Below are 25,214 nucleotides of genomic sequence, written 5' to 3' on the forward strand. Positions count from 1 at the left end.
AAAAAGAGAACGACAAATTTGAGTTCAGTTTGTTGCAACTACAACTCATGACTTTTCTCTGTGTTTAGGGAATATTGTGTACATTTAGATGTTTCTGCTTTCCGTTCTGGACAGCATGAGGATTAGGGTGCTTCTGTTGTGGAGGCTATTGCCTTTTCCCACCATGTAAGCCACAGTATCTTTATAAAAAGCAGTGTTTTCAAGGTGATGGTGCATTCATGGTTGCAAATGCATTTGGAATGTAGCTGTCTGCCATCTTGGGCTTCTGTTGTATATTTAGAGCTTGACTGATTGGTGTGGCACAACTTCAACCCTTTTTGCATGATCATAGCAACAGGACTAACTTTCAGACGTTCCTGCCATTTGTTTAACCTATTTATTCAAGATTGTGGATTCTCAGCAACTTTGGAAGCTGAGTGTTGCCCTATCTTTTGTCTGGCTTTAAAAGTGGGTGGCTGAAAGGAACAAGAAATGTATTGTTTCTTTCTCCCTCTCCATGGCCTACCATACTTTTATGTTGCAGAGAGTCAACAGCAAGGGGATGTCTGTGAATGGCATGCTCGCAGGTGCCATGTTTGGGATCCTCGGATTATACATTGCCAGGGCTGCTGGGGTGGGGTGGGGGAGAGATAATAAATCATGAGAATAAACGTAAGGAGAAATTACATTGGGGCAAGAGCATATTAGTAATTATATAATTATTTTATAAGCATTTGGAAGATAAGCAGAGTAGAACAATTTGGCATATTCAACCCATGAAGGATACACAGAATTGGGAAAACTTGCCTAGTGCTAGCAAGCAGGCAGGGAGGCAGTCAGGCAGGCAGGCAAACAGTCAAACAAACAAACAAACAAACAAAAACATGCTTTTAAAAAAGAAGTAGCCTGCTAAATTGTTTGATTCCACTAAGCAAAGTAGTGAGGGATGTCTGCAATAATTAGCTGCAAACAGGAAATGAAAAAAGATAGTGTGCGGGGGGGGGGGGGGGAAATGCCACATATTCACCTTAAAGGAAGAATACACTTCAGCTGAAGAGGTACATCCACCAAAATGACTGTTTTAAAAGTCTATTTTTGAAAGACAAAATGCAATAGAGAACATTGTGAAGTTGATGCAATTGTAATATTGAAAAACAGTCTGAGAGTGGAATTTTACATCTATGGTGGATATTCCATTGGTGCAAGTATTTCAGCTAGCCAGAAGGAACGACCTGGGGGTTCTCCTATCCCCTCCCTTGAGCCAATTTCAAGGTATACAGGGGGAGGAGAGAGAGGAAGCTCCATGGCACAAGCGGAACTCCTTGCACAGGGCTTTGCCAACAGGGCTGGTTGGGTGAATCCCCTTAAGTATTTTTCAGGCTAGTTTAACTTAAACAAAAAATGGGGGGAAAGGGTAGCTAGATTAGATGGCTTCAGATGTGACCCTAAGGATGAATGTTTGTACCTCTCCAATGCTATATGCTCCTTTTACTTCCTGGCAATTGATAGATCACTGTAGTCTTGTATAACTGTCTTTCATCCCCATGCATTAAGATTTACAAGTGAGAACCTACTCAGATTCTGAATGCCCATAAATCAGCCTGCCTGTGTGATATATGAGAGCTAGCAGTTTGCCAGTGCCCAACCCTAGAAGATTTGGAAGTCAAATACATCTTTGTTTGAGATGAACTTCTTCTTCTTCTTCTTTTTGGCCAAGGATTTGTGCATGATAGATGAATATGAGTAATAAAAAATATTGATCTTTGTTTTGGAAGAATATCCACACACTCACACCCCAAGTTCAGTCTTTGGGCAACTTTGTTCATTACATGTTGAATATATATACATAGATCTGTAATATAATGAATGGCCGGTGATTTCCACCCATGTATTTTGCACTAGTGAAGGGCACTGGTCTTCAACAGGTAGGTTGTGATTCACCACTGGGTTATGGCCTGATCCACAGCGAGTTGCAACAGCAGCACTGCTAACATACAAATGGAGAGCGAGTGTGGTGTAGTGGTTAAGAGCAGTGGACTCGTAACCTGGTGGACCAGGTTTGCTTCCCCGCCCCTCCTCATGCAGCTGCTGGGTGACCTTGGGCTAGTCACACTTCTCTGAAGTCTCTCAGCCTCACTCAGCCTCACTCAAGGTTTTGGGGGAGGAAGGGAAAGTAGGTTGTTAGCCGCTTTGAAACTCCTCAGGGTAGTGATAAAGCGGGACATTAAATCCAAACTCTTCCTCCTCCTCCTCCTCCTCCTCCTCTTCTTATTGGGGAATGGGGGGGGGGGAGGGCAGTGGAGAATTAAGGAATGGGTTCCCAATGCAAGTTTGTATTAAAGGTGGATCCTGGGTCTGAAAAAGTTGAAGACTCCTGCTCTAGGAAACAGGGAGTGGCTGTTGTTTCTCAGTAGATGTGCAAAGCATGAGACCATCCTTCCTTGAGAACACTTCCTGTCTTTCTGTACCTATATCTTTAGGTGCCAGGCAAAAATGTTCCTCTTCAACTAGGCTGTCAGCTGATTAACATTCTATGCCCTTTTAAATGTTTTTGTGGGAGGGGCAGTATGGGTTTGTTTTGTTCATGTTTTTATTAGTGCTGCTTTGTGTTCTTATTTTGCATTTTTATGCTGTGAACTGCCCTGAGATCTTTGGATGAAGGGAGGTATAGAACTTAAATAAATGAATAAATAATAATCAGATGATAGATAGATAAATGGATAGACAGAGATATCTCCAATGAGAGTAGTCTTTTGTGCCTGTAACTCATTTACTTTCCCCTTTAAAAAAATTACTTGTGGAAATTACCGGTACTTTCCTCCTGCTGAACAGGCTGGCAGCTCTGGAGTTTTGAATTCTTCCTGTCTCTTGCCTGCATTGGAGGCAACGCTGCTAACTAAGCCTGTTTTCTATAGCACTTTGCTTAGGCCCTAAGTCGCTACCTTCTTAAATCAATCCTTACTGGATTCCCAGGTGTACTGCTGTTACACAACATTGCTTTTAAAGATTTCTTGCTTCACACCTCTTTACTTCCCCCCTTTACTATAAAGTTAATTCATAAAGATCTCCTTGCCTTTTCCTTTTCTTTCACGACCAGAGTCTTGTAAGCAATTTATGCCTCATCTTGTTCTGTCTCATTGCTGCCCTGCAACTGTGGTGACACATGATTCAGGGGGAATTGCTGCAGGTTCAGTCCCTCCAGACTCAATTCTGCAAATTAGCTAGTGCTTACAGTACATCCAGCATTACATCATTCTTCAGAAGATGTCTCTCTTTATTATAGCTCTTGTAGGAAAGTATCTTTCCAGTGTTCTTTTTCTGTGCTCTTGATAGTGTTCCCATAAAAATAGCTTTCTTTGCTTTGATCACAGCAGTCTGGCTTTTTACATCCCTCCCCCCTTTGTATCCAGGATGCATACTCTGATCTCTAATAGTAGTGCTTGCAATGTTTTGACCATTGATTTCCTAGTACTTTACAAGTACAGTAGTTTGTTGAGTCTGTCATCATAACATATTGCTCCTGTGAAAGATAAGAGTTCTTTTTATATAAGTTGTTCCAAACAGAAACTGCAGTAGGTTAAGCCCAAGCTTAATAAAGTGTCCTTAAGATTAACCTAGATGTAATCCAGACCTCAGATACATGCAGTCTGGTTTGCTTCAGGAGAAGCAAGAACTTGCCATGAGCCTTGATCTTGCACATCCCTCATCCCATGCCTTCTCTTCTGTATACCACAGGAGATCAAGAACGTCCACTTTCAGTTTTAAGTTAAACACAGTTCCTTGTGGTGTCTGGTCCCAAGTAGCTGTGGTTTGTTTTTACTATAGTTATACTAAAGTATGATGCCATCCTGGTTCTAGTTGAAAACTAGAGTCTTGGAACTTGTGCAGCTCACTCATATGCAACAGTGAGAATCATTCTCCATGTTTACTCTCAAGTAAGCCTCATTGTGTTCAGCTGGACTTACTTCCTGCTGAGTGTTAAAGTTTACAGCCTTTGAATATGGAGTTGAAAGCCCACATGTTTGTCTTCTGCTTTAATGACACTGCCAAAAGGGGATAGAATCTTGTATATTTTTAGGATTGCTTCAGTACATTTTAAGAAAAAACAGGTGGTAAGATGCTTTTGTTTCCTTTGTTAGTTATATATACATATACTGCATGGTATACATCCAGTTTATTTGAGTAAGCAGTATGAACATGTAACTTCTGACAGTGGGTGCAATCTTTGTTTAAATCTTCTTGACTTCAGTGGAATTCAGCCAGCCTAACTGCATACATATGATTGCAACCAAGGCATTAGGAGTCAGTTCATGTTTTCTCCATTGGCACTGAGACAGCTACTGAGGGATGTAAATTCTCATTTATCTATGAATGTGACGGTGTTTTGGCCATAGTACCACCTGCACCAACATGACTTTCCATTCATGTTGGCTGAATTCCACTGAAGACAGGAGTTGTATATAGTTTTTTGTTTTTTTGTTAAAGCAACAATAACAACACAAAAAACCTAATCTGTTAATTTAGAGTGCAGGTTTATAGTGCTGAAGATCATTGTGTCCTGTTTGGAATAATTTATTGGTAATGAATCACCCATCCTGAGTGCATTGCCCTCAGCTTTTGAGGGAACGGGGCAGGATGTAGATATGATTAATAATGTGAACAGTATTTTTGTGTACTTGAAATTAACTTTAATAAAATATATATAAATATTGGTTTTATAAAATAAAAGGCTTGAGGTTTCTCCAGGGAATGCTTTTCTGATGGGTCATGGAGCTTTCCTTTTTTGCCAGTGAGATATAATTGAAGATGCATATTTCTCTAATATAAACTTTGTATATACATGTCACCTGCTTCTGCCTAATATTATACAGCAGAGAGAAATGTAAGAATGATTAGGTGTGATTTACACTTTCTTGGTGGTCTTTCTCATATTAAAAGAGTGCTTTAGAGACACTGCTATATAGTAGCACTGGACAAGCACTGCTGCAACTTCAGTCTTTATACAATTTCATTTGAGATTTTTCTTGGAACTCCAGTCTAAAACGTGTATGTTTGCATATGAAATCCCTCTTGTCAGTCTACATTCCATCTTTTGAAGCCACTGCTGTCATTTAGGTTTGAAGAGAGCCTTCCCTTCTCGGATAAATGTGATAATTTCCCCTGGCTCCTTAGTTTGCAGTTCCTTTTTTGTTTTACCTTATAACAGCAGCAGATGATAAGTTCCTCCTGGTTTGAATTTAATTCTGCCTCACTTAACTAGGTCCTCCACGGGACAATAGCTCAGAGTCACATAAGCATCACTCTGTAGCCTCAGTGGCTGTTATCTGAGTAGATTCTCTCTGGGGATGCCTAAATGCTACTACTGTTGGCCCTATTGCACTACTTCCTAGGGACTTTTATTGTCAGATTCTTCATTGATTACAAGGCTGCAGGACACATCACTGACCATGTATAATGTGTTGTGATTTCTTTCTTCTACCTTCTGCCAGCCTGCGGTTTTGGTTTACAAACTGTGGTGGCTGTTGAGTTCCCATGAACCCTACTGACCACATTCACACAATTGCATCTTTGCCTATAAGGTGTGATATGAATGAGTTCATTGCTCATGTACGCAGCTCCTTCTAGGGGCATCTACATGCTGCAATGTAGAAATCTTCTGTTAAGCAAAGTTTAGAAGCAGCCAGGATCTTAGAGCACAGTCTGATTTAATATCCTGGCATTATTAGATGTTGCCTGGTTTAATTGCTTGTGCTGCAAAAGGAAGAAGCAAAGGGGCTCTGTGTGGGGTGCAAAAGGCTTGTTTATCTTGGCTTATTAAGCAGAGAGAAGATTGTCTGCAATGGGGCATTATGCATGGCAATTGCTTCCCTGCATTGTTTTATTTTTTGTAGACCATACAGTACATAACAATTCACAGACAGTAGTCATGAGAACCTTCTTTCCCACTCTCTTCTTCCAGCACTGTATACCTATGATAGTGGGTAATTTACAAATGTTGGTAAGCTAACAATGTCCAAAGGGCCACAGGTTCACCATTCCCATCCTAGAGGTTGTCTGCAGGGCTTTAAGGGGGCATTCTTTAATGCTTTATCAGAAATCTTGCACAGAAATGTTTGGTTCAATATCCAAATCTGGTTAGTATTGATTAAGTACAGGCCATTGGGAGAGGTAATATTTGCTTGTTCGCTTACTATATGATAGCATGGGTTTGTCATACCAGACATGGGGAAGAGAGACAAGAGATTATTGTTTCTGGCTGCAGTTGGGGGGGAAAATGGAGTTCTCCATACTTTAGAAGTTGACAGTTCTTCAGAATTCTGCCATGGTTCTCTGCTTTCAAAATATATTGCAAGAAGGTTCAGTTTTCCAAGACTTGAAATATGAGCAACTTACCATGGGTTGAATCTATCAGTCTCATTGTGTGAGCAGAACAGCTTCCGCTCATGCAGTGGTATTTTTTTCTCCCTCTCCTCCCCATCCCCTGTGCCCTCAGCACCCTAAAGCTCTGGAGAGAAACTAGAAAGCAGATTGTGAGCATTGGAGTGGGAGGGGAGGAGAATTCATCGCACAAGCAGAAGTTGTTCACTGGAGACAACCCCATGTGTTTATATTGCCATTGTGTATTTCCTTTTCTGATATACTTCCCTTGTGGATCTTAAGCATCAGGATACCCAGTACAAAGCTGCCATCTATTTTTAACAACATTTCATGGTCTCTACTAACATGAAGCCATTGCATTTCATGGTCTCTACTAACACGAAGCCATTCAGAGTAGTGGATGGGGTGCAGTGTTCAGAGTGCAAAGAGAATATTGGCCAAGCTGCCTATAGTACCTTTTCCTTCCTCACATAACGCCTCTCTCATAAAGATGGGTGCCTTGCTAAGGTTCCATATTCCCTTTCATTACTTGCCAAGTTGCTTGTTTTGTGATCCTACCAGTCAGATGCTGTTTTAATCACCCAGTCTTTTTGTCTTGATTTCCTTTTGTTCCAGAGACGAAATGGAGAAGACATTCCTGTGGCCCTCACTAAAAACATAAATCACAGACGATTTGCTGCTACCTTTAAACTTCAGGAAGTGACAAAAACAGATCAGGATTTATATCGCTGTGTTACTCAGTCTGAGAGGGGATCTGGAGTCTCCAACTTTGCTCAGCTTATTGTTCGAGGTAATTTTTTTTCCTTCCTGATTGCTGACATCAGATGTTTTAATAATAACAATGTGTTTATCTTGATAATACCTTGAACTCAAGTGATATAGAGAGGAGAAATCAATTGGATTTTGCTGGAATCCTCATGGAATAAAACAAATGTGGCTGGTTTCTATTTGAAAAACCACAGATTATCTAAATGATATTTAATGACATAAAAATGTTTAAATATTTATTCCATGGAGTTTGCTTTGTTTTTATACCAATAGAGATGAAAACCTGACTTAAATGTTCCCATTCATTATTATTTTTCTATAGCCTTACTGTACTTAATATTGTTATGTGTACAGAAATCTCTGAGTGGTGAGAGACATCATAGTTTCCAGCACTTACCCTAGGTCTGGTTCCCCTGGAATGAAGGTCACAGGACACTGTGGTGCATTATCACAAATTGTACAAAGAATATAGGAAGTTTCTTTTTGTACTCAAGCTGTGCACAATACATTCAAGGTCCATCCTTCTCGCAAGGATTCTGAGAACTGTAGTTCATTCCTGACAAAGCTGCAATTTCCAAACTACAATTTCCAGGATTCTTTGGGGAGGGTTGTGTGCTTTAAATATGCTTCAACTGTATGGTGTGTACCTCACTTCTAGATCAAAGTTAAGGAGATAAAATTTGTCTCCCATTCAGGAATGCTGACATTTTCAAAGTCATCATTTCCTTTTTATTTCAAGTTCTTAAAGTATTTAAAAGTTTTACAAATTATATTTTATACTATTTTATATATGCTGCTTAGAGGTTTTGTTTGATTAAGTGGTCTATAAATTTTGTCAAAACAAAATGAAAAATAAATATATTTTCAACAACTCGTTGAGTTCTACCTACGATCTTAGATTCAGGTAGATAGCTGTGTTGGTCTGACGCAGCTGAAATAAATATCATTTTTTAAAAGAAAATGTCCAGTAGCACCTTAGAGACCAACTAAGTTTGTTCTTGGTATGAGCTTTCATGTGCATGCACACTTATTCAGATACACTGAAACAGAAGAATGTATAAGGGTCTGGTGGCATATTTTTCAGTGTATCTAAGGTGCTACTGGACTATTTATTTATATATTTATTTAGACTAAGATCTTAGAGTTATCGGCTGCATCAGCTTAAAGCTTGAGTACATAGAGTTCCTTGCTTCCCGCTATATTTGAAAAGCAATATGCAGTAGTAATGCTTCCTTGTTTGTCTGGATAACCACCAAATAAACCTCGTTAGTCAAAAACATACCCTGGGGGATAAGCTACCCTGGTGTTAAAACTCTGCTGAAAATTAACTATAGTGACAGGTCCTATATCTCGATGGCACTTTAAAGCTGACATCCTGCTACATGGATACAAAAGATGGTAATTTTAAAGGAAATTTTTGGGCCACTGATACGAATTGCCTTTAATAAGAGCTGGCATAGTATTGCCCATTGTCAAAGATGACCCAGGGGTAAGAGTTTATTAGTGCATTTCTTCCTAAACCGAAAGTGACAAGGCATGCTTAAGGTCTTTTTGTTGCTGTTTGAAACAAATGAAAATTTCAGTGTGGAGTTCCCATGCTGAAGAGTATCGATCTACGTGTTCCCTCAGCCGCAGGAAGAAGAAAAAAGATACGATGAAATGCAATTTACTTTGTCATGTTCTGAGTATTGCTTCCATATCATTTTGAGTAATGAGAATATCTTCAGCTTGTAGAAGACAAACTTTGACAACACGGGTTATTAGTGAATGGAAGATGAATAACAGCAGCTGCTGATAAAATGTGTGTTAAAACTGGCCTTGTCTGATTGCCCGAGTACGTTAGATTGACTATATATATAAGGTGTGCAGTTTAACAGTTACAACTGGCATGCCATTGTGGAGGATGAAAGCAGGCAGGGTAGAATTTAAAAATAAATAAATATATTACTCTGTTGAGAGAAGCTTTGTGTTCATATATTTTTTTCTTTATTACTTGAAAATTGGAAGTTTCATGTATAAATGTCTAGAAATATGACAGAGGAGCATGCCATGTACAGTGGTACCTTGGTTCTCTAACTTAATCTGTTCCGGAAGTCCGTTCCAAAACCAAAGCATTCCAAAACCAAGGCACGCTTTCCCATAGAAAATAATGCAAAATGGATTAATCCATTCCAGACTTTTAAAAACAACCCCTAAAACAACAACATGAATTTTACTATCTAATGAGACCATTGATCCATAAAATGAAAGCAATAAACAATGTACTGCAGTCACACAATCAATCAATCAGTAGCTGAACTGGGTTCCACACAGTCACAAAAACAAAACAAAAAGTGCCACAAAAAACATACACAAAATAAAGAGCAAAACAGACAGACCTCAGCATAACACTCAAAAACGGAAGTGTGGAAGCGTAACACTCAAAAAGGACCACGTTCGGCTTCCGAAAAAAGTTTGCAAACCAAAACACACACTTCTGGGTTTGCAGTGTTTGGGTCCAAGTTGTTTAAATACCAAGGCATTTGAGAACCAAGGTACCACTGTACTAAATCAGACCCTTTGTCCAGCCAACTCAGTATTGTCTCCACCGATGGGTGGTGGCTGTCCAGAGTTTCAGACAGTAGCATTTCCCAGCATTACCTAGAGGGATTGAACCCAGAACAGTTTGGATACAGAGCAACGGGATCTACCACTGAACTATGACCCTTCCCCATTTGTCAGGGAACTGCCATCAGTGCCGGAGGGAGAGAGCAAAATCCAGAGGGATTCTGGAGAGTGTCCCGGGTTCTGGGGAAGAGAATCAGCGTAGCACCAGTGGAGAAGGGGGGCAGATGGGGGAAGCGGCAAGGCGGTCCCATGACTCCTTGCTGGGGACCAGCGGGGAGAGTAGAGGTCCTCCGCTGCCTATGCCCTCCTTGCGCAGAAGGCTTTCGCGCAGAGAGAGTAGGAGAAGACTAGGCGTCAAAGAGCTTCTTTGCTGGAAGAAGTTTAAGAAACGCCCACTGACGGATTCTGCCAGCGATTGAGACAGCCACGGGTGAGTGGCTGTCCGGACAGAAAAGGTTCACTCAGGCAATCCAGCCTGGTGTTTGCACCGGCTTACGCACGAGCAACCCCTAGAACCATCACACCATTCATACAAGTTATTGCTAGCCAACATCTAGACTTGTCACTGAGACTCCTTCACATTACTGTAGTAGAGCTTAGGTGAGTTATTTCATTGCATTCTTTTGACTTCCCATACAAGTTTTATAGTTGAATTATGTTTACCAAAGGGGTTTTTTGGCATCTGTCTGTCTCAGGAGACAATGGAAGACTGTGCCTTTGGAGGTCGAGTCAAACCATTGGAGAGTTACAGCTCCTGCTGTAGCTGCAGAGACGGATGCCGGAGAGACATGTTTTATTGCAGCTGGGGTGGATGAAGGTGTACAGTTTTGCTGCTACAAGTGCACCATGTCATTTCTTCTCTCTGCATTCCTCCCAGTGATCATTCCTCATTTGATCACTTCTGTGGATTCTATACAATGTTTATAGTTGAATTATGTTTACCAAAGGTGTGCCATGTCGATAATGCAGTGCTTGTGACCTGTGATGAGCTGAGAGTTACAGATTTTAATTGATTTCCATGCCACAGCTTTCACACTTTAGTATTTGTATTAATAGGTGTCTTATCCGATCACTCCTCCAAGGGATCTGACTAGTTTTGCGTAGGCTGACAAAACTAATTAGAGTGAATAATCTCCTAAATAGTCCTTCAATATCTTAAAATGAATTTGGTGCCTGGCGTTATTCTAATGATCCAGTCAAGTCCCCCCCCCCAAACAACAACAACAAAAGGCTCTTTCTTAAGAAAGAAAAAGGCACATATCTCTCAGGGAAATTGATAATCGATCCCTTTTTGTACCATTTGTAAATGCCTTGGAGAAGCATTGAAATTGTAAGACTGTGTGGCAGGGGTAAGGTTCATTTTCATCAACTCTGACATTCGCATGAAATTTTAAATATCACATCCAAAATCAAACCATGTACATTTAGCTACTTGTGGAAAGGAAAACAGAATATTGTATGTGTAAAAATCCATTTTATAAAAATATAATAACAATAACAATCATAATAATATTCTCCCACACACACACATTTAACAGGCTGTATATTATTTCATGACTGAAAGCCTGGATAAAAAGGAATGTTTTCACTGTCATCATGTAGTGACGGCAGTAAGTGACCCTCGCTGGGGAGAACATTCCACAGATGGGGAGTCACCACAGAAAAGGCTCATTCAAATATGCCCACAGAGGCCTTCCTTGGTACACACCATGTTCCCATTTCCTTTCCACTGAAATTAGACCTAGAAAGCATTCTTTAGTAGCCAATGAACTACATTGTGGTGTGCAGTTTGTTGTGGGGTGTGTGTGTGTGTTTGTGTGTGTGTGTTATCCACAGCAGTTTCTCCAATTTGCAAATGTGCCCACAGGCCCCAAAAGGTTGGTGACCCTTATTATATAGTAAAGTCCTGTGTTAATTTACCAAAACTGAGAATTAGCTAAAAGTAACATGATACATGCAGCACAAAAACTTTGGTTATGTAACATATATGCAACCAAGCTGCTAAATACATTGCACGACTCAAGGGCACTTAAGTGAATCTTATTTCAGATACTCAAGTCTTAGAGGGGCACTTGGACCTCATTGACCGAGCTATGTAGGCTACTCAGATGGTGTTGTGTAACAGCCTGAACTCCCCTGCCCTGTTGCTTGTGCGGCTTTACTTTTTCAGATAGTCAGCAGACTAAAATCAGAGCACAAATCTTCCAGGCTTGAGAGCCAAAACATTTCATTTGAGTGCTGCATCTCCTAGAATAAACAAGATATTTTTACTACTAAAATTAAACTTTATATTTCTATGGCAAATTTGATTAGCGCGTTAGATACAAATTGTGTATATGTTTGTAGGAAAACAGGCTGTAGGTCCCATAAATATTTTGTAATGAAGCAAATAGCCAGTTGGCTATTCATATCCAAAATGTGCTTGGTTAGGATTTCTTGAACTGGTAAACACCAATATGTTTAAATTATAAAACTATCCTTGCATGACGTGGAAACTGTTAAATATGGTTATTTATAGTGAGAAGAGTGTTGTTTGCTTGCATTGACTGTTTAATGACCCAACCAGGACTGATGCACATACAGATACAGATTATAAGAACTGATGCAATGAAACTGTTCATTTCTGAGAACAGATTATATTAGTGCAATCCAGACATCGCCATTGCTCTTTGAATTTGTATCTGTTCCTGTAAGAGTGTAGAATGTATTCATGACTTGCTCAGATTGTCCATATTTAACAAGAAATTAAGGCATGTTTATAGGTGCACTAAAGCATAACTAAATTCCAGTTTTTTATTGTTCTTAGATTTTGTTGCTAGCTTTGCTTCTCCCTTCCATCTCTTCCCATACTTAGGTTTGTTTAAAAAATGAGTGCTTTGGGGAAATACAGCAGGAAGGCTTTCGCAGTATTTATTTAAATGATTCCTATCTGCCACTCACTGTTGGGTACAAAAGAAAAATCTACTGGGTTTGACATCTCTGTAGTGTTGTGCTGGATTGGTGAGCCGATGTATGGTAATGATGAAGAAGGAAGCCGCTTGGAATTCAACCTAGATGGTAGAAAATGCAAGATGTCAGTGAAGCCATATATTAAAGAGAATTTGAATTGGAAACAGAATCCCAACCTGCCACTGGGGGCATTTTGATCATTTTGATGTATTAAACTTTTATAGCAGCATTCAGATGAAGCTGAATTACTATACTTAATCTTGGGTGGTTTATGGTCTGCTGAGGTTTTAAAGCAGACATTGTTTGAATGAGTGAATCTGGGGTTAATAATAATTTCCCTTTATTTTTGTACACTGGGTGTGTGCAGTGTGTGTGTGTGTGTGTGTGTGTGTGTGTGTAAACATCTTACAGTGTCAAATTCAATTGCTGACAACTTGAACAGCCTGAAATGTTGAATACTGTGTATTGCACCTGATATTATTTTGTTTAAACAATACTCTATGTCTGTGTTTTGTGTGTTCGTGGATGTGCACCCACTGTATGCTTGTAATATTATATATTGTGTGCATGTATGTGCATCAACATAAAAAAATGCACCCATGACACATATAACATGGTGGAATAAAGAAGCAACTTTACTTTATCCTACAGCAAAAATCTAAATTCTGTACGGTTGTCTTCTTTGTCAGTAACCACAGATGAGCTTTCCAAGTCCTGAGCACGGCAGTAAAAAGAAATCAATTACTATTAGAGTGGCACTCTAGGTTAGAGGCATTATGGGGTTCACACTTGGTTTTGCAGCAGGGAGATGATACTTAGCTGCAAATCAGGCATGATGCAAAAGATGGATGAGACAGAGTTCAAGGAGCAGTAATGTGAGGGTCCAGCACTATCTTTCCAAGCTGTCTCAGCAGCATGATGGATGGCTTGGTAGCAAGAAGCAATAATACTTGATGATGAAAGATTCATCTCCAGATCATGAGCCACTACAATGCCTACCTGGCTGGTGCTCCAGCAACACAGTGATTCCTGATTTGTTATAAGGATCTAAATTACTGTACTTAAGCAAGCAAACCAGGATGTTCAATTAGGAACCAGGTTTTTTTTGTTTTTTTTTTGGCAGCTGCTAATGAAGAAGGTAGCGTATCAACCATTCCTGCTCATTGTAAATGTAATTACCCCATATTTATGCATAGTACTTGTTGATGAGATCTTGTAAGCTTATGCTAATATGGTCTGTAATTTGTTACCTCTAGAAATCACTCTCTGTGTGCCTTCTGGTCATTATCGTGAAACATGATAAATGATCTCGCCCATGAGGTGTAAATGAAAATGAAATGGATAATTGGATGCTATGTCTAAAATGTGGCTGGAATAGTTTTTTGCAATTATAATTAATTTTTCCCCTCTTCTGGTTTGAAATAAGGTGCTTTGCTATGTATCAGTGACCTTTAATCATCTTGGCTTTTGTATTGTTTGAGAATAATTTTTCAACAGATGGAACAAGGCACACTCAGAATAGTTCACTTAAATCCTTTTCAAACAGTTTCAAATATTTGGCTGTTTAATAATTCACAGGAAACCACTAATCATGACTTTCCTAGCATAGTTTATAAAAATAGTACATTTATGAGCACTTTGCTGCTGCATCTATGATACTCTGTTAAACTATAGTTGGTCAGTTATTTATAGGGTCAGTGCAAATACATTGCTAGTGAGCCGTGTATATGGGTGAGAGAATGGCAATGAATTGTCCAATGTAACCCACACAATATTTCATATATTGGGTTAAGAGCATACCCAGGTTTGGATTAACATATGTGCAGATGTAATGCCAAACCATAGCTAGAAGTGGGGTTGGTGGCAGTGTATAGTCCTTTAGTACTTTCCCTATCCCTTATTATTGAATAATAGTGGCTGGATAGATAGATGATAGATAGATGATAGATAGATAGATGATAGATAGATAGATAGAATGCACTCATAATATAATTCTCTAGGCAACCTACAATAAATTAAATTTAAAGCAGGACTAAAAACATAACAATTATGCTTTCAAATGCCACACTAAAATCCTGAACCAGCAAGAAAGACTAAAAGAAAAACTATGGTTAATGATTGGCTAATATTGTAGCTGCATACCAACCCATGGAATGCTCATGATTTGTTGTAGATTGCCATGACTACAGCTGTGAATATTGTTCATCTCTGTAAACAAAGCAAAATGTATTCTGTAGGAGAAACTTGTGTTATGTTCTGATATATCAATATTTATATATAATTTATGGGTTTTATCCAAGAAAGAATTGGCTTATCTGTGTGACCCTTTTCCATTTTTCCGAAAAGCTTATCAATAATTCAAACCAAATGAATTATGAGAACCATAGGGTTAGAATACTTACCACTGGGAAATCCATTTATGCTGACTGTGGGAACAAAGGCTGACAATGAAGCAAAATATTAGCACTGGTTTGTAAGCAAAAAGTGGCCTTCTGGTTTTTGGAATAGTTTAGCAATTGTAATTCAGTAGCATTGTTAGTATTTTATTATACTAAACTTAGAAGAAAGGTGACCAAGTGTTCATGGAACACCAGTTTCCTTGTGTTTTATGTGTTTTTTGGGCATATCCAAATATTCCCGAACCATCCAGAGAGCATAATACGGATTGTTTGAGGCCAGATCTAGAAACTGTGAAAACAGAGAGAAAATACTGACCCCTGTAATGCAGAGGATGTTTGCCTTAGTTTGCTTTGGTTTGGTGTCAAATCAGGTTGATCACATTCTGCTAAAGGAGAAGGAGAAATAATTTTGATGGTGAAATATTATAATATAAATAAGCTTGTTTCTTTGAAGTTGGAAATTTGGTTGCAAGACAAATGAAAATCATTCTAGCTCTGTCACCCTGGTTTATTGCCAGATCTTTAGGCTTCATTATTATGGAGACACTTCAACAGTTAGTCTGAGACTGCGTTAGAAATGCCTGCACTCATTGGAGTGGCTCAAGTTGGTTCTAGCCCTGCCTCTGCTCCACAACCTCTTTAAGTGCTTCTGCTTAGCTGGGATGTGTTCCTGAACTGTGTTAATGCCTCTTGCTTTTCTGGACGAAGGTTGGAGATGTGCATGGTAGAGAGTAGATTGCAATGACTCCTGACTCTCAATTGTTTAATTATGGCAGCAACAAAAGGACCCCTCTCAAGTTATCACCAAATTATCCTCAAATTATACTACTGAAATGAAAAAATCTGGGGGAGGTAACCAGAAGTGGTGGCGACAGGGTTACTAGGAAGGGCTGTGATCTCAAAAACAAACACCTGGCCTCATAATTCTTCAATTCTTAGTGTGTGTGTTTTGCACTTAAGCTGAAGTGAATGATTGCTTTATTTAAATAAGAAGGTCACATGTGCAATGGACACGAAGCAAATCCTGCTTTTAACTTCTGCTGACAGTGCCTAGTTCTAAAGGACTGATCCTTTTTTATTATATAAGGACAGATTGTAAAATGATTGCAGTGGTGTTTCAAATTGAGGTGAATAAAATGCCACGGTGATGCGCAGGTTGTGAAATTCAATATGCAGGAGTTAGCAGTTTCCGCTACAAAATCATTCTTCGTAGTTCAGCATGCCAGGCAGTCAGGAGACATTGAGTCACTAAGATTAAACGCTCCCACCTATGCAGTTATGTATGACTTTTGTATGTTATACATAAATTTGGCATGTTAAGTGGGAGCTTCCATGACTGCACTGAACTATGGTAAACACACACACCCCTCTCTGGTTTTTTTGTGTGTTTTTTTAAGTTTATAAATTTTTGAGAATACAACTTCAAAAAATCAATAGGATGTACAAATCTAAGGAAAACAAAAAACCACAACTGAATTTTGATTGTTGCTGGGAACTGTTAGAAGTCTCAGAGGTTGCAGTCCTAAGTTCGTCTACCTGAGGTGTGTGAGACCTTCTGACGAAGAGTGGGTAATACATTTAAACATGATAATAATTCTAAGTCATGACTTAACACTAAGTTGATGAGCACATCTCTCCTCTTCCTGTGTGGCTGGGAAGAGGAGGAGAATTTGCAAAGAATTCTGGCTTGTCATTGTCATGCAAACCAAGAATCCTGGTTTACAGCAAATCTGATCAGTTTCAAAAGCAAGCCAACTTCAAGCCATAGGTTATGATGCTGGCTTGTTTAACTAACCGCAGTTTAGTGTAACCTAATATTCCTGGCTTTGTAACAAGTAAAACTAATTTCCACAGAAGTTTGCCTCCTGGCTGTGCAAGGGGAAGAAGGAATGGGTGAGACCAGATCTTTGATCTTTGCATCTAATCCACAGAGAGCCAAATGTTGGTTTAGTGTTACGTGTAAATGCAGCCAATACTTGTTCATTGTTATCTCTGGCTTCTTGCCCAGTTTTGGTATCATGCCTTGTACTTAACTTGCACAAGGAATCAGTTCCAAAAAGATGTGATCAAAGTCTTGGGGTTTCTGGGGGCTGTGCTGGATTTTCATAGGTCACAGTCTATGAATGAGCACTGAGGTAAACACAGACACTGCAAGTCTGCTTTCATGATTCAGCTGTTAAACAGTTATACCACTCTTATCCATCAGGCCCCTTGTGTCCACACCTTCCTCTTCCTGGTCATATTTGTTGCCACCTGCAGGTGATAAAAGTTTCCTAAGTGTCCTGCAGTTGGGAGACAGAATCTATGCATCTTCTACCTCAGACACTTAGTTGTGAAACATTTAATTAACATGGCAGGGGGCAAATGCAGAGGAGACACTGCTAAGCAGTTAAGAAGAGGCAGGACTGAGGTGCTGCTAATCTCAGTGTGGCTGAACAAAAGTAGTGTGAGGAGAATGCTGTTGTGTGCAGGTCCTGTTTATGGGCTTGGCATCTGATTGGTCACTATAGGAACAAGATGTTGGACTCGATAGGCCTTTGATCAGATCCAAGAGGACTCTTCTTTTTTAATTGTGTAGATTTTTGTTGAATTTTAACATAAAAATTGACAGAATAAAACATGAAACAGGTAATTTAGAAACAAACCCCACCCCAGCTGGGCTCTTCTTATGCTTTCTGTTTCCAGTCAGAATGATTTTGTGTGCTGCAAAGGCTCTGCTTTTTGCCGTCTGCAGCCACGTGGCTTACACAATATGTTGTTATCAACAAACCAAAGAGCAGGCTATTGAGAGTGTCTGTACATGCTTGGTAGCATTCTCCTTTACGTCTGAATGAAAGCCTGTACTGCATAATACAAATTGCAGTAGAAATGAAAAGAGTCACAAAGTCTTGTTGGTTCTCTGGAGAAATTGTTGAAAAATCTGCAGATCTGGATGAATGGAGTTAACAAATCCCATAAAGCGGTTGTCTACCTTTAAATGGAAACACTTGGTTGATGTCAAAACAAGAACTAGGCCTTATTCTCTAGTAGACTATAGCACATGGCACTTTTTCTATTATCATTTTAGGCAGGGTGATGATTTGGGAACTTAATTTTTTGAGTGGTCTGTGAAGGGAATTTCCCAATAGAGTGCCCAGTGGGGTGTCAGGAGCAAAGGACAGAAATCCATCTTGCCCTAATTTTTTATCTTTGTGCTGAGCTCCTGGGATCACAAGGGTGCTCAGTGACTTCAAAATGAGCAGGCTGGCTGTTGATTAACTGCCCTAGTCAATAGTGTACAGTCCTTACATTAATAAGGAATGTGATCTGGTAGGAAAGAGCTTAAACCATTGTGTGTTTGGAGAAAGCCCAGTTCAATCCTAGCTCTCTTTCAATAGTACTGCATCCTAGGGTACCCTTTCTGTCAGTTTTCTCTGGACCTCTTTAGATTGACTAGGATCTCAATCTCTCTGTCCGTTTACAGACAGAGACACACAGCATTTGTGATTGTGACTGTATGCTTGTGTTTTGAATAGGATCCCATAATCCAGAGACAACTGTAGCAGATCTCCCACCTTCAACGTCAGCCCCATCCAACCATGGACAGGGAGTGTGAAAAGTGGGGTGAGCGAGCTAGCTCTACCCCTGCCCTATTGCCCTCCAGAGAGTCCCCACCCCCCATGTTTTCTTTCCAGATTGCTATGACACCTGAGTATACTTTATTTCTAAACTGATGGTACTGCTTGCAGAATGTGATACAGAATTAGTGTTGGCTACTTCGTGTCTTCCATAATACTGTGATCTCAAATGTCCTTTTTGGGGGGGGGGGGAGTACAAGTGTCAACATGCTGGTCAATTCCAGGCTGCCTTTAAGGTGCCATATGTCTCTTTGCTGTCATTTTATATGCAAGTGCGGTTTTATCCCCCCCCCCCCCAGTAGATGATCCCAGTGTTTCCACAAGCTTGTAAGTAACATTTACTTCTGATGCTAACCACATTAACTACGGAATAAACACCATTTGGTTGTGGAAATAAATATAATAGTTTAACAGTAAAAATGAACAAAGATCCACATCTTGAACTGTGTACATGCTAGCTGCACCATGAGCGTATTTGTTTATTAAAAGAATAAAGGTTGCTACATACCAGTATCAGCCCCAATAGATGCTCACATACCAGTGCCAATGCCAGCACTAGCTGCCCTACTTTTGGTTCTGGATTAAACAGTGTGGAAGCAAACTTTTTTTTTTAAAAAAAAATCATCACAGGAGAAAAATTGTGATGCAGTTTTCCTAGTAGAAGGAATCCCCAGATTCTATGAACCTAAATTCAAAACAAACTAATTCTTCATAAGATTTCCCCCTCCAATGCACAATGTATATTTAAAGCTAATTTGGACCTCCAACTGAATCTAATCTCAATGATGAAGCTAGCATTCATGATGACAGTTCATTTGCTGTGAAATTAAGATGTTAAATGTCAAGCTTATGAAGGTCAATCACATTAAGAACAAACACTAAACTGTGCAGAACACCATTCCACCAGCTCTGCTAGTGTGGAATTTTATTTTGAAATAGAGTTAAAAATGCAGGCAACATCTGATTCTCGAGAGGAGTTTTATAACTGATACAGAGGCTCACTTTAGGCGTTTTTCCCACTGATTCCTAATTGGGGATGCCCTCAACCTTTGACTTCAAAGAACAGGATACTATGTTTAGAAAAATATACTTCAATTAGCAGCATGCTTGTTGTGGATTAAACTATGCATTCATAAGGATAATATATCACTGCATAATACATTTTTCTTAGGTTGGAGGCACAAAGAATATTTTTATATTAGCATATACATTTTGGTTTTAGGCTCTTGAAGACAAGGAGATGTTTATAAAGTCTCTGCATGTTTCAGTAAATTATGCATGAATTTTAATCAGTTATTAAATGAACCAGTAATTGTTGAGCGGCATTATTAATATTCTTCATAACACAATACTCTATCAGAGCCAGAGGTGTGCTGTAACTAAGAATCCCAAAAGTACACTAAATGACAACTGAAGCATGCAGTCCCAATATACCAGATAAACTTTTCTGATGTTACCTAATTAAGTTTCCTATTAATGGTTCTCATTCCTTATTCTACAACCCGAGCTATCAAATATTCCCCAATTATAATTTCAAAATTACAGAGTTTACTTTCCTATTGCAAGTAACCTGAAACTTTTTGCATCTTTAAACAGAAGTTAGTGGGCAAAGTCTGAGGCTGTTAGACATTGGGTTTATATCGCTCCGTTTTCATATGTATATTCCATGACAGCTTTATATGTATATAGCCTCTAGCAACTCTTAATTTAAAGAGACAGAAGGGGCTCATCTTTTAGCTTGCTATCCCATTGCTATGACTCACAAGGTTGATTAACAAGCTCTAGCGGATTATCTCAGCAAATCCCAATTCAATTTCTGAAATTATATTTTTGCAAAGTATTGCACGATAGGAGATAAGAGTAGAATGTGGACATACCACACAGTGTTGTAGCTAGAGCTGGACCGTCAGGCCAGAGTCCAGAGCCCTGCACCCCAGGGTGTTCCCAGAGAGCAGCAGTGGCCAACAGGCCAGGACAGTAGCACCTAGGCTGGTGGGCATGCCAAGATCCACTAAGACTGGTTGCCGCAACATTCATTCATTCATTCATTCATTCATTCATTCATTGCATTTATATTCCATCTTTTTCCTTCATGGAGCTCAATGTGGCCTATACATGGTTCTCCCCTTCCTCATTTAATCCCCATGACAACAATGTGATGTAGGTTCCCCACCCCGATGTACACCTGCTGAGCAAAAAATGATAAGAAAGAGGGAAAGCCTGCAAAGGGGGAGGTATTGAATCAAGTGGCAGGGGATGGTTGCTTACCAGGATTTATTTATGAGTAAACATTATAGAAAGATCATGAGTGTGAGGAAAACAATGGCTGTATAGCACTGTATTAAGTGTTGTATGGAACTACTGTTTTAATTGTGCCTTAGATAGGACTGAAGGATCCCAGAGTATGGAAGAAGCAACCAGAGTTGGTGGGTTTCCCTTTTGTAGTGTAATATCCACCTTTGGTTGGAACAGATAGGACTGGGGGTCCTCTACCCTCTACAACAGTATTCCAATATTGCTTCCATGCAGTGCTCACATAGAGCTGGAGAGGGGCAAGGACAAAGTGGGGCATTGGCTCCCTGAGTTGTATCCTCTTTGCTAACCCTGTCGGGAGAAAAAATAACCAAAGAAGAGCAGGTGATAGCCATTCCATCTAGAGCTGAAAAAATGCTGCTTCCTGAGAAAGTCTGTGCTTATTGTTCATCTTGTTTATTTGTCCAAATATGTTTGTCCAAAGTTATGACACAACACAATTGCTTTTTATTCAGTAGATGAAAGCAGAGTGGTAGGTGTTTTTAATTATGATTCTGAAAGATCTATTCAAATGATAAGCAAATAAAACCATTCCAACAATATAAGCCAATCATTAGGAGATCACAGAGTCCTGGAGAAGGGAATGGAATGATTGGTAAATTTCACTTTCTCTCATTTTCCCGATCTTAAATTCAGTTATCCATATTTTTGCAAACGTTTTGTAAAACATCCTCATTAAAATTGCATCAGCATCTAAGTGCTATTTTTGCATCCAATAACCCCCAATATAATGCATTTTTGTATGTTTATTTTCTTTCGTACAAGACACTACATTGCAAAATTCACAAAATAATTTTGAAGAATTGTTGCTTTTCATTTTGCATATTGTTCCATAAAGTGCACATTTCTCCCCTATCTTTACCTGGAGATGACCCTTTATACATTAAGTACTGGTAACATAGGGTTGTTGGTTTGTTGTTTGGTTGATTTTTTTTATATAGATATACTATTTATCTTCTCCACTTTTCACAAAATATATCAAACTAGCTTACAATATAAAATACAATAAGATCAGCCTTCCTGACTTTGATGCAGTAGATGAATTTCATGTGGGGCTTACATCCAGTTGTTCATACAGTAGACACAGAAGGAAGGAGTTATTTAATGTTCCCTAGCGTTTCTTTCAAGAGATTAAACACATGTGGGATATCCTAATAGATTATTTAGGTTAGATATTTTTCTAGTTGTCTATCCAGCTTTTTGGATTTGCTGCGTTGCAATACTGCTGATTGTGAAACCCCCGTGTGCCTTGAATTTAGCATTGATGCCTAATTAACTGAAACAAATTAGCCAAAATATGAGCCATCTGGAATGAAAATGAAGCCTGTGTGTTTATTAGTGGATTCATTTTATTCAGGAAAGTGTGTGTTGCTTTTAATTGCTTCCTGAAGTAAATCACTCCTAGGCAATGCTACTGTAGGCAGAATCTCCATTGTTATAGTTTATTCTCTCTGTTGGTCCCCTAGTACTAAAGGCAATTTAACAGAAGTATTGAAATATATTCCGTCGTTTCATGTTTTTTATCAGCTGATATTGTTAGTTGTGTGTGTTAAATATTCACATACTACCTTACCTTGCTGTTGTTTACTCATTTAAGATCCAGGCCTTATGCCGATATTTATCTTTCTGACTCAGCTCTTATAATTGTGTCTTACAGAACCACCTCGACCAATAGCACCCCCACAACTTCTTGGAGTTGGACCAACTTACTTGCTGATTCAGTTGAATGCGAATTCCATTATTGGAGATGGGCCGATTATCCTAAAAGAAGTGGAATACCATATGACAACTGGGACCTGGACAGAAACCCATGCTGTAAATGCACCAACTTACAAGCTGTGGCATTTGGACCCAGACACAGAGTATGAAATCCGTGTTCTTCTAACCAGACCTGGAGAAGGTGGCACTGGTCAACCAGGTCCACCGCTTATTACCCGGACCAAGTGTGCAGGTAATGTTTGTTCTAGACTCTATTCTGGATTTACTGTGATACGGTACTTCTAAAACCTAACTTTAGAATGTGCTTTTTTCTTTCTGCAACTCATATGTTTAGATCACCTGCACTGGCTTTAGAGTTCAGCTAAGAATTCAACCAGTAGTAATTTCTCAAAGGGAAGTGGCACCTTTATTCTGTTACAGGGGATTTCCCCCACCCTATGAGAATTGGTGCATGGCTGTAGCTAAGAGTATATGCTGTGGGCCAAGTAGCTGGAGGTTTATATGCAAGTTGTGCTATGAACTTGCAAGGCGACATTAGCAAACCAGTCACCCTCCCCACCCCCACCCTAATTCACAATGACTTGAATTGAGAGGATTTCTTGTGGAATGGAGTTTCACTTCCTTCTCGTCCCTGCTGTGGTCATCTGTAGCCCCAGAAAAGCAGTTACTGAATAGCTTGGGAATGACCTTTTGGTTTACTTAAGTAGCTTTTACATAAGAAGATCATAGCCAAAACAATTAAAATGTGATTTCAGAGTTCCTTGTCAGAAAAGGGAGTTGCATGGGGGGGGGAGGAGGAAAAGTTTGATTTATTCTTTAAGCATTTAAATAAATAAACTTTAAAAAGGTGATCAAACCTAGGAATTGCATGTGTCAGAGAACATTCTTCTACCCAAGTCTGTTTCTTTGTCAAGCTAGCCTATTGGTTTTTCTTTACCATCTCCTGAGATTGATGAAGTCCTGATAAACATACAATTCAGACTGGGATACATGAGATCAAAAGCAGCAGTGCTCCATCCTTCAACAGTGGTATCATGTGAAAAGCCCTAGACCTGCAGGAACACTAGCAACTCTGAGCAACCTTAATGCTGGTGTGGGAAAGAGCTACAGCTGGAGTGGAGAACCTCTAACCCTTGGGTCAAATTTGGATGGACTGCCAGTTCCAGTCCCCCACATTTAGCCTTCTAGGCCATTTTCCTCAGATGATACCCACCTGCCCCACACCTGATGTCAGATGTTATGTCATATATGGAGCTGGTACATGGCTGGATCATCTGGCCATGCACTAATCCCTGCAGAAAGCAGAATTTAAAGCCCCACGCACCAGCTAATTTGTTGGGAGTTCAGTCCTGCTTAGTTTGGGTGTGCAAACAAGTTGCCTGTGTAGAAATCATTGGCACACCTGAATTTAATAATAATCATAATCATAATGTATTTATACCCTGCCCATCTGGCTGTCCTTCCCCAGCCACTCTGGGCAGCTCCCAATCAAATATTAAAAACATAATACAGCATTAAACATTAAAAACTTCCCTAAACAGGGCTGCCTTCAGATGTCTTTTAAAAGTAGGATAGTTGCTTATTGCCTTGACATCTGATGGGAGGGCGTTCCACAGGGCAGGCTCCACTACCAAGAAAGCCCTCTGCCTGGTTCCCTGTAACCTCACTTCTTGCAGGGAGAGAACTGCCAGAAGGCCCTTGGCGCAGGATCTCAGTGTCCGGGCTGGGGGATGGAGACGCTCCTTTAGGTATACTGGGCCGAAGCCGTTTAGGGCTTTAAAGGTCAGCAGCAACACTTTGAATTGTGTTCGGAAACATATGGGGAGCCAATGTAGGTCTTTCAAGACCAATATATGATCTCGGCGGCCGCTCCCAGTCACCAGTGTGGCTGCTGCATTCTGGGTTATTTGTAGTTTCCGGGTCACCTTCAAAGGTAGCCCCACGTAGAGCACGTTGCAGTAGTCCAAGCGGGAGATAACTAGAGCATGCACCACTCTGGCGAGACAGTCTGCTGGCAGGTAGGGTCTCAGCCTGCGTACCAGATGGAGCTGGTAGACAACCACCCTGGACACAGAATTGACCTGCACCTCCATGGACAGCTGTGAGTCCAAAATGACTCCCAGGCTGTGCACCTGGTCTTTCAGGGGCACAGTTACCCCATTCAGGACCGGGGAGTCCCTGCAGGAAGCAGGGTTGAACTCCCCGCTTGTCAGCTGATGCACCGTTTAATTATGATTAGTCTCTATCTCCCCACCCACTCCATTGGACCTACACTGATGAGACAAGCCACTCACCAATCACTCACTGAGATCATGATGTCATATGGCTGACAGGTGGATGGTCCTGCCTACCTCTCAAAGTTGGCTCTCAGTGTGGGGAAATGTGGCCTTGCTGAACCAAAAAGGTTCTCCACCCCTGAGCTGCGGAATAGGAATCTGTTTTCTCACATTAGTAGGTGGCCCAAGAAGAAACAGTGTTGCTGTAT

The 25,214-nt window shown here is 40.0% G+C and overlaps 1 protein-coding gene across 20 annotated transcripts in view; it reads left to right on the top strand.

The window, feature by feature from the left end:
• The window catches only part of PTPRK (protein tyrosine phosphatase receptor type K), a 325,128-nt gene that overhangs the window by 170,488 nt on the left and 129,426 nt on the right, over positions 1–25,214 (top strand). For all 20 annotated transcript variants that reach the window (XM_083434768.1, XM_083434774.1, XM_083434776.1 and 17 more), the window contains exons 6-7: positions 6,973–7,147; positions 22,668–22,961. In XM_083434768.1, coding sequence (XP_083290894.1) covers positions 6,973–7,147; positions 22,668–22,961 — 469 coding nt within the window. The remainder of the gene's footprint in view (positions 1–6,972; positions 7,148–22,667; positions 22,962–25,214) is intronic.

The sequence above is a fragment of the Podarcis tiliguerta genome (genome assembly GCF_965153285.1).
Source record: "Podarcis tiliguerta genome assembly, chromosome: 3".
In the NCBI taxonomy this organism is placed as follows: Eukaryota; Metazoa; Chordata; class Lepidosauria; order Squamata; family Lacertidae; genus Podarcis; species Podarcis tiliguerta.